The sequence below is a fragment of the Lissotriton vulgaris genome, chromosome 5 (genome assembly GCF_964263255.1).
Source record: "Lissotriton vulgaris chromosome 5, aLisVul1.2, whole genome shotgun sequence".
NCBI classification, from domain to species: Eukaryota; Metazoa; Chordata; class Amphibia; order Caudata; family Salamandridae; genus Lissotriton; species Lissotriton vulgaris.
In genome coordinates this window covers 256070601-256087576 of record NC_141693.1, presented here as the reverse complement: position 1 = coordinate 256087576, position 16976 = coordinate 256070601, and the positions used below count along the sequence as shown (strand labels likewise).

At 47.7% G+C, this 16976-nt stretch overlaps 1 protein-coding gene across 1 annotated transcript in view; it reads right to left on the bottom strand.

The window, feature by feature from the left end:
* The window catches only part of LOC147710637 (uncharacterized), an 84462-nt gene that overhangs the window by 45092 nt on the left and 22394 nt on the right, over positions 1-16976 (bottom strand). The window contains exon 2 of the mRNA XM_086919371.1: positions 2990-3072. Within this exon, the coding sequence (XP_086775497.1) occupies positions 2990-3072 (83 nt within the window). The remainder of the gene's footprint in view (positions 1-2989; positions 3073-16976) is intronic.

Genomic DNA, 16976 nt, shown 5'->3' with positions numbered 1-16976 from the left:
TGTCCAATACCACTGGGAGACCTCTTTCTTGCATTGTTGCATAGCTCGCATTCTTTTAAAAAAAATTGCCTGGGCTGGACAACCAGCCTCCAAAAGCTTTCGGTATGCCCACCATGAGACTAACTGCAAGATGCCCACCATGAGACTAACTGCTAGTATTTAAATTTTGAGACTCTCCCCATCGACCCATCTGAGAACTCCTGCCATGTAATCAAAGTTGTCTTGTCTAAAATCACCCCAAGTACTACAACCGCCACGTAGAGGGATTACCCAACTTACTCTTGAGCCACTCAGGAGTGCCTGATAAAATCCAGATTGGTGCCGGGTCTGCATATAATCTATCCCCTGGGCTTTCCTAATGTAAACCCACACCCTCTAAGCAGCTAAAAGGACCTTCAGTCACACCCGCTTAAAGTATTTGGGTATACCGTGCAACATGGCTCTATAGTGTTGCCCTATTTAGCTGTTATCCAAATTACCAGGTAGAAGCCTTAAGTTCTTAAACTGGAAAGCGTAGTAATACACTTGGAAGTTAGGAAGGACCGGCCCTCCTTTTTTACCTCCCTCCTTAGTTTTTTTACAAGAGATCCTAGGTCTCTTCAATGCTCATAGAAAGCTACCGACCTTCCCTTGTAGTTTCTGAAGGAGTTTCCATGGAAACAAGAGCGGTATGGTGTTAAACAAGAAGGAAGAAGGTTAGCTAAGGAAGCATCCACATCTTAATGACATTCACTCTCTCATATATACCAAGCGGCAAATAACTCCACTTTCTAAGGAGAACATCAATCTTCCTACACACCTTGGCCAGAATTACTTCCGGTATATCCGCCAAACTCTTTGTTACCATAACTCCTAAATATCTTATTTGGCTTTTGACCAGAAGCCCCACCTTCTCCAAAGCCCATGCCATGACCAGATTGCCAGACATGCTCCCAAAGTTTTCGGTATGCATTTCAAACCTAGGAATGGCAAACTCTGTGTTTGTAGTGTATAAGACAACATTTTCAGCATTCAATGCTATTTTAGTTGATAGCCCTGCAACTTCAAAGGGGATGATGGTCATAGCTTGGCGGATCAGCTAGGCAAAGGGCTCTATGTACAAATCAAAAATAATAGGCAAGAGGGACATCTCTTCCTTATACCTCGAGAGATTTAAAAGGAGGCCGTAAGATCGCCATTGACCAATATTTTAGCTAACGGGCCTTATATAGAATTTGTATTATCCTGACCCCCTTGCTGTTGAAACCAGAATCCACTAGGATCTCCAAAAGATAAACCCAGTTGACCCTATCAAATGCCTTAGCGGCATCAATCTTCGTAATTGTCAAAGGGAGCTTGAAGGCTCCAGTATATCACCTGCGGTGATCAGACGATGTGTTAGTTCATGCAGCTGTCTACCAGGAACAAACCCCTTTTGATCAGGGTAATTTAATTTAATGTTGGAGCAAGAGCAGCAAAACCTTTTGTCAAAATCCATGCAAATAATGTATAATCGCAATTCAACAGCGATATAGTCCTGTAAGAATCCGCTGACTTGGGATCCTTGCCTGGTTTCAAAATCATAACCACTGGTGCATCGTACTATGAAGGTGGGATTTCCCAGCTAGCAAGATACACCTCATTGAACAGCAACCTCCAAAAGGAATTCAGTGCATTAAGCATGTGTTAAGCATGTGTTTATAAAATTCAGCAGGGATCCCATCTGGGCCTGCTGCTTTCCCATCACCTAATCTTGACTTGATCCCTAATCTCCCCTTCCATGATCTCAGCCCGAAGGCCATCACTCTGCTCTTCCGTACGGCATGGTAGATTTCTATCACGTAGCCAGTTTTTAATCACTAGGTTGGGGGGGGTAAATATTCCCTATATATTTCGGTAAAACTATGCAACATCTCTTTTAATCTCCTCCATCCAACTCAGCACTCTGCCTGTTCATGACTGGACCAGTGCCTCGATGGTGTTCCTTCCAAAATCTGATCGAATTTTCCAAGTTAGTAAAGCACCATTATTCTTTCCATACTCAAAGTTTTAGAAACCAGCTGGCCTCCCACTTGACTTGTAACCCTTTTTCCAGCTGAATCTTAAACTACAAATGCAACCCCTCCAGGTCCCCTCTCAAGGAGGAGTGAAAGTTGGGGTTAGAGCTCTGCCTTGCCTGAGCATGCAGTTCTGTTTCCTTCTGTGTGATCTTTGCCAACAGGCCCTTCTGCAACTCCGAGTTCTTCCTACCCTGGGCATGTGAGAGCTTCAAAATGCAGCTTCTAATGTAGGCCATGTATGTATCCCACACCATAGCCGTGCTGGCCATTCCATGATTATATCATATCTTTCAATATTGTTCTGACCTTACCCATTCCCACGTGAGGGGATCTAGAAGTCCTATCCCCATCTTTATTCAAGATAATATTAAAATCCCCCCCAACTAACCAGGGCAAAGGGCATTCCACTAACTGCATCTGCAGAGGCCCTAAAAGTGGGGCGGTCGAAATTTGGATTCTAATATCCTACTCAAGTGAAATCAAGAGACCCTATACACAGGACCACCATTAGCCATCTCCCTGAATTATCAGTTATAACCTTTCCTGCCCTGATCACAGTGTTCATTTTTTTTTAGGTATGGCAAATTCCCTGGTGCTCCCTGATTCTGCTGAATAGAAAACTTGTTAAATGAGCCCAATAGCACCTCTTGAAGGCAGTTTTCCATTCCTGCTCCGCTAAGTGTGTCTCCTGTAAAACAATAATCTGAGCCTCTTTGACACACAAACTTACGTTTCCTCCCATTTTAGGCCATTCATATTCCACATAAATACTTTCATTGCAGTGGCCATCTAGAATTTGTAAGGACCCAAACACCCTCTCTTCCTTTCCTTGCCTTAGAAAAAACCACAGCTATGGCCATTTTTTTTGCTTTTCTCCCAACTGCTCCCCCCCCCCTCTGTGCACCATCCTAAGGAACCATCCCTAAGATTATATTGCACCATCTTCTTGCCTTCAAAGCATTCCCTCGCAGTGGCTTCAAGTTCTGAGTAAACTCAGACAGCTGTTCCCATACCCCTGTGCCACCACTCGACCCTACAATGAAACAAGTGAAAAATAATTTAAAACAAGCATTTACAATGCAACGGTTTCGCCTTTGTAAAAGTTAGAGCTATTGGCATTGTAAATGACAAATTTTTCATTTATGTGTTGTTTTTGAAAACCGATAAATAAATGGCATTGTCATTTACAATGCCAATAGCTTAATGTCTCGCAAGACCCTAGACGTACAGTGCACAATATTATCTCTGCATCGGTGATCAGCCAAAGGTTCGCGTAATATCACTAACTGCAGTCAGAAGTTCACATTTGTTAAATTTCACTTCATGTCATTTCATTTCATTTTTCCACCCTGCCTTTGAATAAAACATTAGTTTGAGTCTATCAAGTAACTGATTATCGTTTATTTTTCATTACGCTTCACAAACTCATGCACAATCCCTGGAGAACGGGTTGTAGCAGCAAAAAGACGATGGGACCCGATTTTCTAGCAAGAGGCTCAGTGGGTTGAGAGGGCGCGCTATGGAGGTCAGTGTGCAATATCGGAGCACAGAATCGTGGCCCAGTAGGGCCAACGCCGCTATTCATCCTTCTAAGGGTTGAAGAAAGGAATACCACAGCCGATATAAAATATCTATAATTTAGTATCATCCTGGCATTTCTGCTAAAAGCAAAACCTTCATACATAGAGGAAGTTTGGTTTATTGAAAAAGTAAAATCCTTTCCACTGAACACTCATACTCCAAACCTGCATACATCTACTTTCCTCGTTAATTCCTCCCTTGATGCTTCCAGAAGGTGTACTGTTTTTGCCAGGGATGTTTTGTTGCTCAATGTACCAGAAAAAGAAATGATTGGCCCGTGACTAGTCTGGTTGCAGCACCCAGGGATGAACGGATATCACTGGGAAACGAGCCAGCAGGCTCCAATTCACAGGCTGGATGTTTCGCAATTCACCACATGTGAAGCACATCACTTTCCAATTAACTTAATTAATATAAACAAATACGGACCCGAATTGCAGCTCTGAGAGGAAGCGCGGCGCGCGGGCAGCTAAATGAGTACACTGCTTTGCTGTTCTGCTATTTAAATTTTCAGATTACAGACTACACATCCGGCTCTGAAGTGGACAAATAGGACTCCCGTCTCTCTACAGTAGCCGCGCTGCTGCAATGCTCCACTGTTAACTAAATAGTACTTAGAGGTTGTTTTGACGAGCGCTTGTTTATAGATATGAGAAAAAACTGTAAATACTAATTTTAGTACACATTTTTTAAACCAAGTTTCGTTATTACACAAACATGCCAATCGCAGAAATGTATATTCTTCATGGCGGAACTTGCGGGTTACAACCACATTTTCAAGATGGTAATTTTTTTTGCGCTGTGCATTGGACTTCCCTGGGTTCCCTTTCCATGTTATCACAGCCAGCATCTTTCATTTTGGCAGTGGTGCCAGTATGTCTTCAAGATACCGAGTTTATTATAAGACCAGATTGATGGCTTCACCAGCTATGGTCACCTTCGGTCAGTCAGTTTTTATACGATCTGATTCTGTAGCGATCAACCTATATGAGCATCCCGAGACATTTTGACTGACCTCATGATGGCCACCACCAAATAGAAACCACATAAGCCCCGCAGGCAAGGTTACTTATAAAACACGTTTGTATAAAGCACATGACGGAGAGTATCAGACCCATTCCCTCCTATTTCCAATCGTCAACGCTGACAAGTAAATTTTTTTAAATAACGAAAATAAACATCACCATCTAGCCTCTATGAATGCTTTCTGGGACAAGAACGCAAGCGTGATATGCGCCTACAAATATGACAACACGTAAAAAGGTAAGGGAGGTAGGGCTTGTCTCAGTTGTGTACTACGCCTTCTCGGAGAGACCAACGCGAGGCGCAGGTACCCTTCTCACACGTTTCCCTTTTAAAGTTCACCTTTCTCTCGGGTGGACGTGCAGCGTGCGGCCGCGCGCACAGCTTCGGAGTGCAGGGTGCATTTGTGTCCCAGAGGCCTGCACTGATTGTGCTCCCCAGATGTGCACAGATGTAAACCATTTAATTTGGCAGGAAAAGGCTCCTACTTGAGCAAGGCTTGCACGTCTTGCATTGCAACGGACTTCGTTGATAAAGCACCTAGGAGCTAGTGCCTGGCGCCCCAGATGTGCACAGTTGTAACACTGGAGAATAGCTTGCATGTCTTGCATTGCAACGGGCTTCGGTGACAATGCGCCTAGAAGGTAGTGCCTGGCGCCCCAGATGTGCACAGTTGTAACACTGGAGAATAGCTTGCACGTCTTGCATTGCAACGTACTTCGGTGATAAAGCACCTAGGAGCTAGTGCCTGGCGCCCCAGATGTGCACAGTTGTAACACTGGAGAATATCTTGCATGTCTTGCATTGCAACGGGCTTCGGTGATAAAGCACCTAGGAGCTAGTGCCTGGCGCCCCAGATGTGCACAGTTGTAACACTGGAGAATAGCTTGCACGTCTTGCATTGCAACGGGCTTCGGTGATAAAGCACCTAGGAGCTAGTGCCTGGCGCCCCAGATGTGCACAGTTGTAACACTGGAGAATAGCTTGCACGTCTTGCATTGCAACGTACTTCGGTGATAAAGCACCTAGGAGCTAGTGCCTGGCGCCCCAGATGTGCACAGTTGTAACACTGGAGAATAGCTTGCACGTCTTGCATTGCAACGTACTTCGGTGATAAAGCACCTAGGAGCTAGTGCCTGGCGCCCCAGATGTGCACAGTTGTAACACTGGAGAATAGCTTGCACGTCTTGCATTGCAACGTACTTCGGTGATAAAGCACCTAGGAGCTAGTGCCTGGCGCCCCAGATGTGCACAGTTGTAACACTGGAGAATAGCTTGCACGTCTTGCATTGCAACGGGCTTCGGTGATAAAGCGCCTGGCTTGTACATGCGCTTTCAGCAACTGCATTAACACATTTTAAAGTAATACATGCCTTGGCATTGGGCAGCTGTGCACAGCTGGTCCATTTTCTCGTATCTTTATTTTGTAAAGGGGGTGCGTGCTTTGCAATTCGGATGTCTTGCAATGCGGGATTGCACAGCGTCACAGCTCTGAAATGGCTAATTTTCACAATTTCATGAAGAAGTTGCCTTGTGGTGTACACACGTGTGCCCCGTTGGCACCGAGGCTCTGATGCTTTCGGGCATGCGTTAACACTTCCCTCAAGTGATACAGGGTGGGGGGGGGGGGGGGGGGGAGTCAGTTTCAGACTAAAGATACGAGCAGCAGAGCAGCTCTGGCCGTGAAGAGTTAAGTTATCTTACCTACCCCTCTCCAGTGCGCGCTGCAGAACATTCAATTAAAACAGCAGAACATTCAATTGCTCTGCAGAAAATCGAGTAATAGACGTCAATATGGTATTTGAAGAAACATTGTGAACTGAACGATCTCTGTTGAAATCTGTAAACTCCCTGCAGTGACAGGCTCAAACCGCACCACAACTCAGCATTTCATCCTGCCGACGTCTATCCATTGAGGTTTGGGCAATAGTAACTAGTCAGGGAGGACTGACTGTGTACCGATCTGGACGGACTGTGCCAATAGGGAAGAGACATGGATCTTTCTGCCAAGCAGTGAGACTCGTGAGAGTTCAGGAAGACAGAGCTCTGGACTAACGGCCTACCCGAGAGGCTCAGGTGAAATCAGGGCTAACGAGTCTGCGCCGATATCCCAGGAGCCCCCACCTCCTGTGAGGTCACGGAGACTTTATAACACGTAGTTCACGGTCAGACCCCTGCTGCTTTTATGCCTCTGTGCATCCGCCCCCATGTGGGGTGGTTTAGTTCCTCGTGACGGAATGCCATCTTCACATTTGCCATGCTCTTATGCTAGAGAGGAGACACGCCGTCCCTGAAGCCTCAAGGGAGGTATCACTTATCACATCCTAGAACACAATACACTCAGGTGAGACAGTGTCGGGCAGGCCTGTGTGGGAATCCGGCCGGAGGGCTGATCTGACATGACAGTGTGTGGGCCACTTTTTGGGCTTGTTTTATGGTCTGTGATTCAATTTTAATGTGGGTTTCCCTATTACCACCAACCTTTCCTGCAGCAAGCACAGACACATGCAGTCTTCCACACCTTGCAAAACACCTGGGCAGCGTGTATTTACAAGTTCCAAACTGCCCTGAATTTTCAAATGTGAGCCAATTTTTGAAACTACGTGCTAATAGAGGCCACTTTTATTCTGGGACCCGGTCCAATTTTTCTGCCTCTGTCCTACCGTGGTGTCAAGCTGCTCCTGTATGCAAACATATCGATTCTCCGTGGGAGACGCAGCTCTCGACTTAAAAGTACGTCTGTGTACAAACTGCAGATCAAAGGCTAGGACCCCCAAGGCGATGCTCCGCCCCTTCTTAGGTAGATACAATGTGCTCAATCGAGATCAGTGACACATACACTTGTTAGTGCTGCGTTTAGAACCCGTACATTAAGCGCTATATGCATGATGGCACACTGCACCGCTTCCGTCATACTCGATAATAAATGTGCTCATTATCGTCATCGAGAGCAGCCCTCCTACCCGTTAATGTACACTCCATTTGCGTGGTCCGGACCGAGCAACCCATTTCGGGGACACCCCTGCCCAACCTTACTGTGGAATCTTCAGTCTAGGCTTGCGGAGGAATGCTTGACACCCCCCACATGACACACACTAAGTACCTGCCACCCCCTGCATTCAAACCCAAACAAGAACTCCACCTTAAGAGGGTAACGGCGTCGGGTGGTGGTGGTGGGTCCCACCGCATCCATAGCGATGTTAAACGAGTCCTGCTTGAGTTGAAGACGGACATTTGAGGCAGTCGGTGTGTATCTGGCAAAGCGAATTCCGGAGATTTGAACCGGGGAGCTGCTATTTGTGATATTTTGCTGTTAGACGCGATCCAGAATGTAAGAAGCATTTTCCAGATAAGGGACACATCTCCTCGTTGCAGACGGTGCACGTTAGATGCCTAGCCTGGCGCTATTTACATGTCAGATAACTCTGGGCTTTACGTCACATCGTGAGGCAGTCTGGTACTTGCAGTTTTCAGCACATACAATGACGCAGTCAAATTACATTTCAAAGACCAGTTCCACCCAAGGTGTCGTGATTTTCCGATGCCAGCGTGCAGACAGGCTCGCCTTTTCCCGAGGCATCTTGTCCCCTCCTCTGGCACGGCCGCGGCTTTTACAAGTGCCTCTAAAACAGTCAGGGCAAGGGCTCCCTCTAGTGGCTGCTATGGAATATTGCTGCCCAACTCAGCTGGGATTGTTTCTCGTGCACAAAGTCGAGGCTCAAACGAATACTGCTGCTGCATACACAAACAAGTAGGGATTAAAGTCATATTTCAAGCACGGAACACCCCGCCCTTCCAGCTAACATCTGCTGGTTATTAACACAACTAAAGCCTCCCTTAAAAGAGCATATCCCAGTTAGACTCACGGACAGCGGGAGGGGGGGGGGAGGGGGGGGCCGGGAACGGCGCACCGTCAACGGGAGGAGGGGGGGCGGGAACGGAACGGAAACCGAGGTCGGATTTGAAAACAGTTCACGAACACAATCGAACACAATCAGACAATGCCAGGAGAAGGGGATAGAGGATAGAGGGATGTTCGTCAGCCACGAACAAATGATCACAACGCACCGTCCCCCCCAAAAAAAACAAGTCAGGTCCCGGGCCGCGCTGTGATTGGCTGACGTCACGGGGGTTTCCCGGCCGGCAGCCAATCACAGCGCGGCCCGGGAATGACGTCACGGGGTGTCCCGGGCCGGCAGCCAATCGCAGCGCGGCCCGGGACAAAGGGGCGGGGCTTAAAAAAAGCACCAGGAACGCCCCCGAATCGCGTTTTCGAGAGAAAGCGCGATTGACAGCCTCTGTCTCCCAATGGCTAGTCTCCATTTATGGAGCTATCCAATTGGAAACAGAGGCTGTCCTAACCTCACTATTAATAACAACAGATTTCGATCTGGGAGGGGCTTCGCCCCTCGCCAGGTTACGAAACCTAAAAAAGAAAACTAAGCACACAAGGGAAACAAACTGAGGAATTAGGAGACAATGGCCAGCCAAGATCTCCAACCACAAGACATTAGTCGGAGTAGCTCCTAGGACTGTGAGTTATTGAAAACAAAGCACCTTTGGAACCACTAAAAGCTGCCCGCATTCCATGAACTGAATCCTCAGCCTCCTCTTTTGTCCTTAAGTTGTACATCTCATTCCTCCACATCACTTTCAGAATGGCCAGAAATATGAATGGTACCTTAGCCCTCAGATCTCTGAATACTCCCATCTTCTCCCCTAACTCATTACCATTCTCGCTGTACAGAGCGCCTGGGCAATTTTATCTTCAGCTATCACCATGTGCACAAAACCGAATGAAGGCAAGCGCCTACCACAAAGAACACTACCAAAGGAACAAAAGCAAAAGGTCTCTAAACCCTGGTACTAGCCCCCATGTACCAAGTTAAAATGGTGTCTGGACACCCAAGATGTCTCCTTTTTATACCTGGGCTACATAGTAGCCCAACCATAGCCCAGCGAAGCCCAAATATTAGGGCAGACGTTAGGACTGCTCCATAAAATTGTCCAAGGGGACAGCCCCCCCCCCCTGCCCCCCATCTCCTCCTAGTAGGCTGCTCCCAAACCCCCATTGTTCCAAGTCCAGGAGACTCCCCTTACATAATAGCCACTGATAGTGGGGGGGGGGGGGGGGGGCATAGTTCTACTCCGTGATCTATGGAAAAACAACAATTGGACAGAATGCAGAACAATATCATACATTCTCCCCAGTAAGGAGATCTGGGTCTAAATCCATGTTTTTTTTGCTCACCTTGCCATTCCAGTTTGGACCCAGCCACATGCAAATCAGTCTTGGCCCTGCGCCCAATGGGAACAGTCTAGCCCGAAATGCCAGGCCAGGTCCTCCCTGGACTGGAAACAAGCATCCTAGGACCGGTGATAAACACATCGCTCGGTCCACAGACCACAGCTTCGCTGGCCTGTCCCCAGTACACGTCACCCAGGACAGTTGATGGCGCTTCCGATAACTCTGTATCATGAGCGCGTCATTCCGCCGCGCACGTGGCCAGAGTCAGGGATGCTCAGAATTAATGTGCGAACCCTTCAGCCCCTCGCGCCTTCTCTGATGACTTATTGACGTGTGGATGAAGACAGATTAGGCCGCTTTCACCGAGGGCGACGGGAGGGGAGTGCGTATCTGCGCCTTGACGGATGTCGCCGTCAGTCCCAAGTATTCCCTGACACCCCTTCCCCCCTCCCAAAACCCCTTGGAAAGCTGCCGTCGGAGATGTCTGCGAAGAGATGACTCAGTTAAGAGTGCTCCGCAGGCGAGGGGGTGCTGCGGATGGCTGGGTGATGAATGAGGCGGGACTGCGGAAAGATACCCCGATTAGTGCAGGTGCCAGAGAGTCCTCAGGGTGAGAGGCCTGATGGAGGAGGCGGTCTCGCGCTGTGCACGGATGAAAGAGAAACGAGGCGACGGGGCGGCTTGCACTCCAGGGCCAGACTTCAGACGGAGAGAGAGCCTCCTCGAATGTGAGGAGAGTCGCTGCTGTGGGTACAAGAGGCAGAGCATGGTATAATTAAAGTGTAGCGCGCGCCAGCGCTGTCCTCAATCACGCAGGCAAAATACGTCTGGGTTTACGATTCACCGCTGCTGCTTTTTCTGTAGTGCACCACCAGTGGTTCCAGGTGCTGAGCAGCTGCCCTGCGAGACACTACTCCTTTTACTACTCTCGTTCTCTCTCTGGAAACAATACCCAACCCTTTCCAAGTCACTTCCCCTCTCTCTCACCCCTTGCGTCGGTCTATATCTCCTCTTCACGTATCTCTGCCCCACAGGTATGGTCACCCTACACACCTGCCTGTGCTAACGCCTCCACCAAAAATGCTTCTCCTTTAAGGTATACTCCACCCTACTCTTAAACTGTGCCCCCCCCAGAGGCCATCTCACAGGCAACACATTGCTTCAGCGCAGTGCCTGCCTGCCCTACCCCCAGCTCCAGGGTCGGATTGGGATTGAAAATAGGCCCGGGTACCCCGAAAAAGTGTCCTCCATCCACCGTTTGCATCCTTTCACAAAACATTTATTTGTGAGTGTCACAGGGTTGATTGTTGAAGATTTATATTGTAAAAGAATAAACTGCCAATACCCAGTATGATCAGGTTCTATCTCTTGGCCCTACTGACAGATAGTTTGATAGCAGATACGTGTGCCGCATGATAAAGTTCAAAATAGTATTATTTTTAAAGAGGCCATTTCACTTTCAACTATTGCTCTAAGTGAGATGAAAGAGATGGTTGGGGTCTCTACATTGATTGTGGCCAAAGAAATGTAACTTGGAATCTTTCAAGAGAAAAGTTAATGTAACTATGGGCGTGGCCTAAAACGTGAGCTTAGATCATGTGCTTTCAAGGTGAGTCACCTATGCAGTATTTGAATGTCTCTGCTGTTAGTGAGTCCAAGTACATGCCAGAAGGAACACATAAATCAAGTCAAGCCACCTGACGTACCAGTGTTTGTTAGCACTGACTTTTATTCAATATCATATAAAGTAGTATTCTTTCCATCACATCTCTTTCAGCTCCACTCTCCCTCTCTGTGTTAGTAACTTAAACTTTTTTCCTATCAAATCTCCTTCTGAAGTCTATCTCCATCTACATGTCTCACTCTTAATCGTCTGCCCTTTCTTTTCACTTTCTCCTTCTGCAGGGCTTTAAGTGGGATGAAAAAACGGGGGAGGGGGGGCTCTCTCCAAGGGGTTTGTCCAATATAATTAGCCCCTTCCCTGCGGGGAATATTCCCCCGCTGTGCTCGGGGGAGGGGGGGCGCGCGCAGAGCCCCGGACGTCATGAGCACACGAGCACCGTGGCTCATGACGAGCTGAGCTCGTCATAAGCATGGAAGGTGTTAGAGTGTGGCTTAAAAATACATAATCTAAAAATCTGTGCTTAGGATAGTGTGCGGCCCAACTTGTATTTTGTGGTTTCTGTCATTGCATCCAGATATATGATACAACAAGTAACATCATACCTACAACAGGCTAGGACTATTGTCTTTGTCAATGGTTGTCAGTTGTTTAAGAAAAATAAACTGCAACTATGGCTTGTATATTATACTGAAAAAGCTTCCACTTAAAGCCCTGGAGACACCACAACAATGTTGCTGCGCCTGAGTCTCAAAAAGAGAAGAGAAATCCAGAGAGAAAATGACTTTCTTTAAAGGATTTCCCTTCTCCTACAATGCTCACCTGGCATGACGTCATGCTATAACTTCTCCACTAGTGAGAAGTGAGCAGTGTGAGCATGCGCACATCAATGTGCCTTCTGTCACTGCAGTCCGGAAAAAAACAGACCGCCTGTGCCAGGGCACGAAACAGAGCCCAATAGAGACCCGTTTCGAGGCCCCATTTAAAACACTCCCGGTGCTCAGCACCGGTGAGACCCGGCCCACTTAAAGCCCAGTCCTTCTGCATACTTTGTGTCATCTCCGCTTCCCCCTACCGTCTCCTCCCCACACATACACAGAAATGTTGTATTTCTTTTCCTTCGGTGCTAATGTTTTGACAGCAGTATTTGTGTACCAACTTTATGCACTTTCACCTAAAATGGTAATTACGATTGACAAATATTCAGTATTGCTCTGTGCTCTCAGCAGAGAGGCCAATAATTGGATGTGTGTAGACATTTATGATCCACTGACAAGTACTGCGAAAAATATGCTCTGCCGTCCCACTCATCTCTAGAGCTGTGAATCGTGCCCTGTCTTGAATACCCACCAACAACCTGAACTCACCCAAACGTGATGACTCAGTTGACAGAATGCGCTATGAAGAGTCAGAGGCAAGACCACCAGAATTATGCAGCAGTGAAGGACCAAAATACATGGCAGAGATCACTAAATTATGTGGCAGGAGAAAGCACATTATGTGTCATAATGTAGCCCATTTTGATGTAGTAATGCTTCACTATTTTGCATTTTTACACATGTAAACACTGATCCAAGGTCAACACATAAATACATCTATTAGCAACTGAAAGAAGGCCTGTACGAGAGACTTTGACGGGATCTGATTGCACAGCAGGCTGCGGGCGGTCTAGCTGGAAGGGGGCAATGATAAGAGTTCCGCACTGGATTGAGTAAAGAAGCACGTTTGTGACTCTTTCTGATAACCACTTAGCATATTTTTATGCACGGTTTTAACGATTATCAGAAAACTGAGAAATATGTATGGTCACTGAACCTTCATAAATGAGCCCATCCCTTCAAACCATATTATATGGGATCGCATTCTGATCTAGCCAAGAAATACTCGGAGGGTTGTGTGTAACCCCTGATAAGATATACTGTATTTGTGTGGGAAATTATTTTTAATCCTGAAGAAGGTGTTGGCTATAGAATACAATCGCCATAACCGAAAAGCGTTGATGCTAATGTTGAGTTCTGATACGCTAAGTCAATGGACACAACTACTCCTTTTGCGATAATAGTACGAATTGGAGTCTAATTCTTTTTCTTCTAACCAGCGTTTTTCATCACTCTTTTAATTGGAACCATTTTCTTTTATGTGTATTTCCCACTGCTTGTAATGATTTGATATATATTAACTGTGTATTTTATTTGATGTATTATTGTTTTTAATGACCTGTAATAAAATGTACATTTTTTAGTAAAACCGTTCACCTATATTCCTTCTATATTCTTGTCAGCTGTTTAAAAAAATCTAGATTGTGTATGAAATGGTGTGGTAATAACTGTTGTTGTGTTATAAATTTGCCCAAAAGGGGAAACGTTTTTGACATTTGTCGGATGGGGTCCCCGGGCCAAAATCAGCCCAGGGAGTGGGAACGTGACCCCTCCTCTCCCTATAAAACGCGCCAGGCCCCTAGGGATGGTGTTCCCTGGGCCAAAATGCACCCAGGAGGTAAGTTATTCCCCCCTCCATATACAAATCTGGGGGATGGGATCCTCAGGGCCAAAATCGGCTTAGGGAGGGGGGCCACCTTTATTTCAAAGAGTGAACTTGGGGGATGGAGCTCCCAGTGCCAAAGTGGCCTCAAGAGATGGGGTCCCCTGGGCCAATAACGACTCAGGAAGGGGGGCATTCAGCTCTCCTCCCCCTTAATTAAAAAATTATGGTCCTGGTGGATGGGTTCCCCAGGGCCAGGTCCTCAGGCCAAGCCCCTACTGCCCAAGGTCTTTGGCCACGCGCAGCATGGGATTCTTGGCTGCAGAACCTGGCTGCAGGTTAGTACCTGGTGCACAGTCTTCTAAGTTATGTAGAAACTGCCAGCCTGACACAATTCTGTCTAACTCAAGGCTGCTTACAAAAGTTTGTATCTACTACGTTGAATCTTACTTCTGTTAAAAACTGTGGGGCAGATTTACAAGCCCCATGAGACACTTTTGCGCCGCTATTGCGTCAATTTTGTGAAGCATTGACAGTGTAAAAAATGGGGCCAATTTATAATGTGATGCATCTAGGGAGATCCGTCACCTTGTAAAACCCTAAGTCACATTATGCCTGCGTCAGGTATAATGTATGCAGGGTGGGCATTCCCACGCCTGGAAAGCCTTGTAGAAGTGACGCAGTGAAATCTACAAGATTTCACTGTGCCACTTCTGGGACGCCACTGCGTCAAAACCTTACGCCTGCTTGAAGCAGGCGTAAGGAGTGACTCAGTACAATATGTGTAGGCCTCCCCATGAATTGCTTGAGTTGCGTCGTGCTTGCGACACGACTCCAGCAATGTGTGGCTTTTGCACCATGCATCTGTCAATCCTTGCGCCATGGAGCGCCGCATTGTAAATACTGGACTTCCATGGTGGCGCAAGTGTATCGCAGGCTTAGTGCAGGGAAAATGACGCATCTCTACAGATGCGTACGTTTCTTCTAAATCTGCCCCTTTATCTGCAGTACCCAAAAATGTGTGTGGAACATAGGGGCTCATTATGATGTCATGACATTTGCCACCGCCGATCCGGTGGTGGTGACCGCCACAATATCGTAACGAGTAAAACCACACCATATTTCAATGGCGGCGGTTTCGCGGCAGGTGCAAAGTGCTCCCGTCGCTTTTGCCGCCGGTCAGCAATCGTTCTGATTGCCGGCCGGGCGGAATTGGCTCCTAATATAGTGGCGGTGCCTAGCAGGCACCGCCATCCATATTAGGATGGTGTTTTGTGAAGACCTTTTCAGGCTGGAGTGGATGTTCTGTGGGGTCCATCTGCAGGCCCCAGGGGGGTGGGGGGTGCACTTTGGGGCTACCCATGGTACCCCCTCCATTTCCATGCACAACATGCCATTTTGGCATTGCAGCGGGTGCTGCTATATGCAGCACCCGGCGCAGTGTCAAATATGCAGGAAGCGACCGCCAGGGTGGCTGGCGCATCCTAATCAGGGCTGCGGGACCGCCGCATCTCTGGCGGCCGGTCCCGGTTCCACTAGGATGGCAGGCGGACTAAAGTCCGCCCGCCATCCTAATCACCCCTTTAATGAGCACAAGTTGTCAACTGTGTGAGAAGTTGGCCTGATATATGATGTTCACTAGTTCTAGTGACCACCTTGTATCAGTCCAAACAACCCTTATGGTGATTGGTTGTAAGTCAACCTTATAGACCAGCTATCCTAGTAGCGTGGACAAAAGCAGTCTTTAGGCTAAACTCTTTATGGCATGTGAAGCCAGCTGTTTCACCACATATAACCTTTGAATACCAAATGAAAAGGACACCACACAGGTAGTTATGAAAATAAACAGTTATTTATTAACTAACATACACCTCTAAACTCTTTATGAGGTCAGAGGGCTAAGCACATGACAAACTCTTAGGAAAAATATGTTTAAGTTGCACGATTTACAATGGTGCCCTAGGGGCACGACAAACCATATACTAAGTAAGTGGAATGTGAAAGTCAATTAAAAGAATGGAGCTGTCCAGAGGTTGTAGGATCGCTGGGACCACGCTATACTAACTCGAGGTAGGTAATAGGAGGCCCACTGAGCGCGTGTGCAGAGTGTGAACTCACACGCGAGATGCGTACAAACGTCTATTGACAGTACAGTTTAAAGAAAAGGTGAGTACGGACGTTCCTGACTAGATAGGACTGAAATGACAGTGGAATTGGACACTAGGATAGTCAAGCTACCATTGAGCACCGAAATGCTCGTGTTACCTCACCCACAGGCTGCGGGTGCATAGGTGCGAAGTCGTGTCGGGTTTCCGCGTCGAAGTCTATGGAGCCTTGAAGAAAGATGCTGCAGGCGACCAGGAGGAAGATGTCCGGTGCAATCCAAGGGTGGATTGGTGAAGAGAGGAACCTGAAAGCAGAGGGGACAATGTTCAAAGTCACTAGCCAGTGACTGGAGTGGAACCAGGAGTGGAACCAGATGTCGTCGTCGCGATCAGGTGAAGGTGGATGCTTGTCTCTGCAGCCACATGGACCAGGTGGTGTCTTCGACGACCAGGATGGAGGCACGAGCTATCCCACGCAGGCTCTCGCTGTCGGCGGTGTCGTCTCCGGATTCGGGTTCAACAGGCCTTGGCAAAGGCAACCCACGCGGTGAGTGGAAACGGCATCTGGAGTGGACCAGGAGGGTCCGGGGTGCTCCTCTTTTGGAAGGGAGCAAGGGCCAGTCTGGAGCAACCAGACCAGCAGCAAAGTTGTCGGTGTTCGTCATCTAGGAGGTCACTAGCCAGCGGGCAAGTGACCAGACAACGCGTCGAGCAGCAAACAGGCAGAAGGGCCCCACGCAGATCTCGTGGATGCTGGAGGGCTGATCTTTGATGCAGGAGCTGCTCTGGGTCGGGGCTTCTCAGTCCCCAAAGCACTTGAACGAGGAGGCCTCGGAAGTCGTGCTGGAGCGAAGTGCTGCTTCTTCCAAGATGGCCGG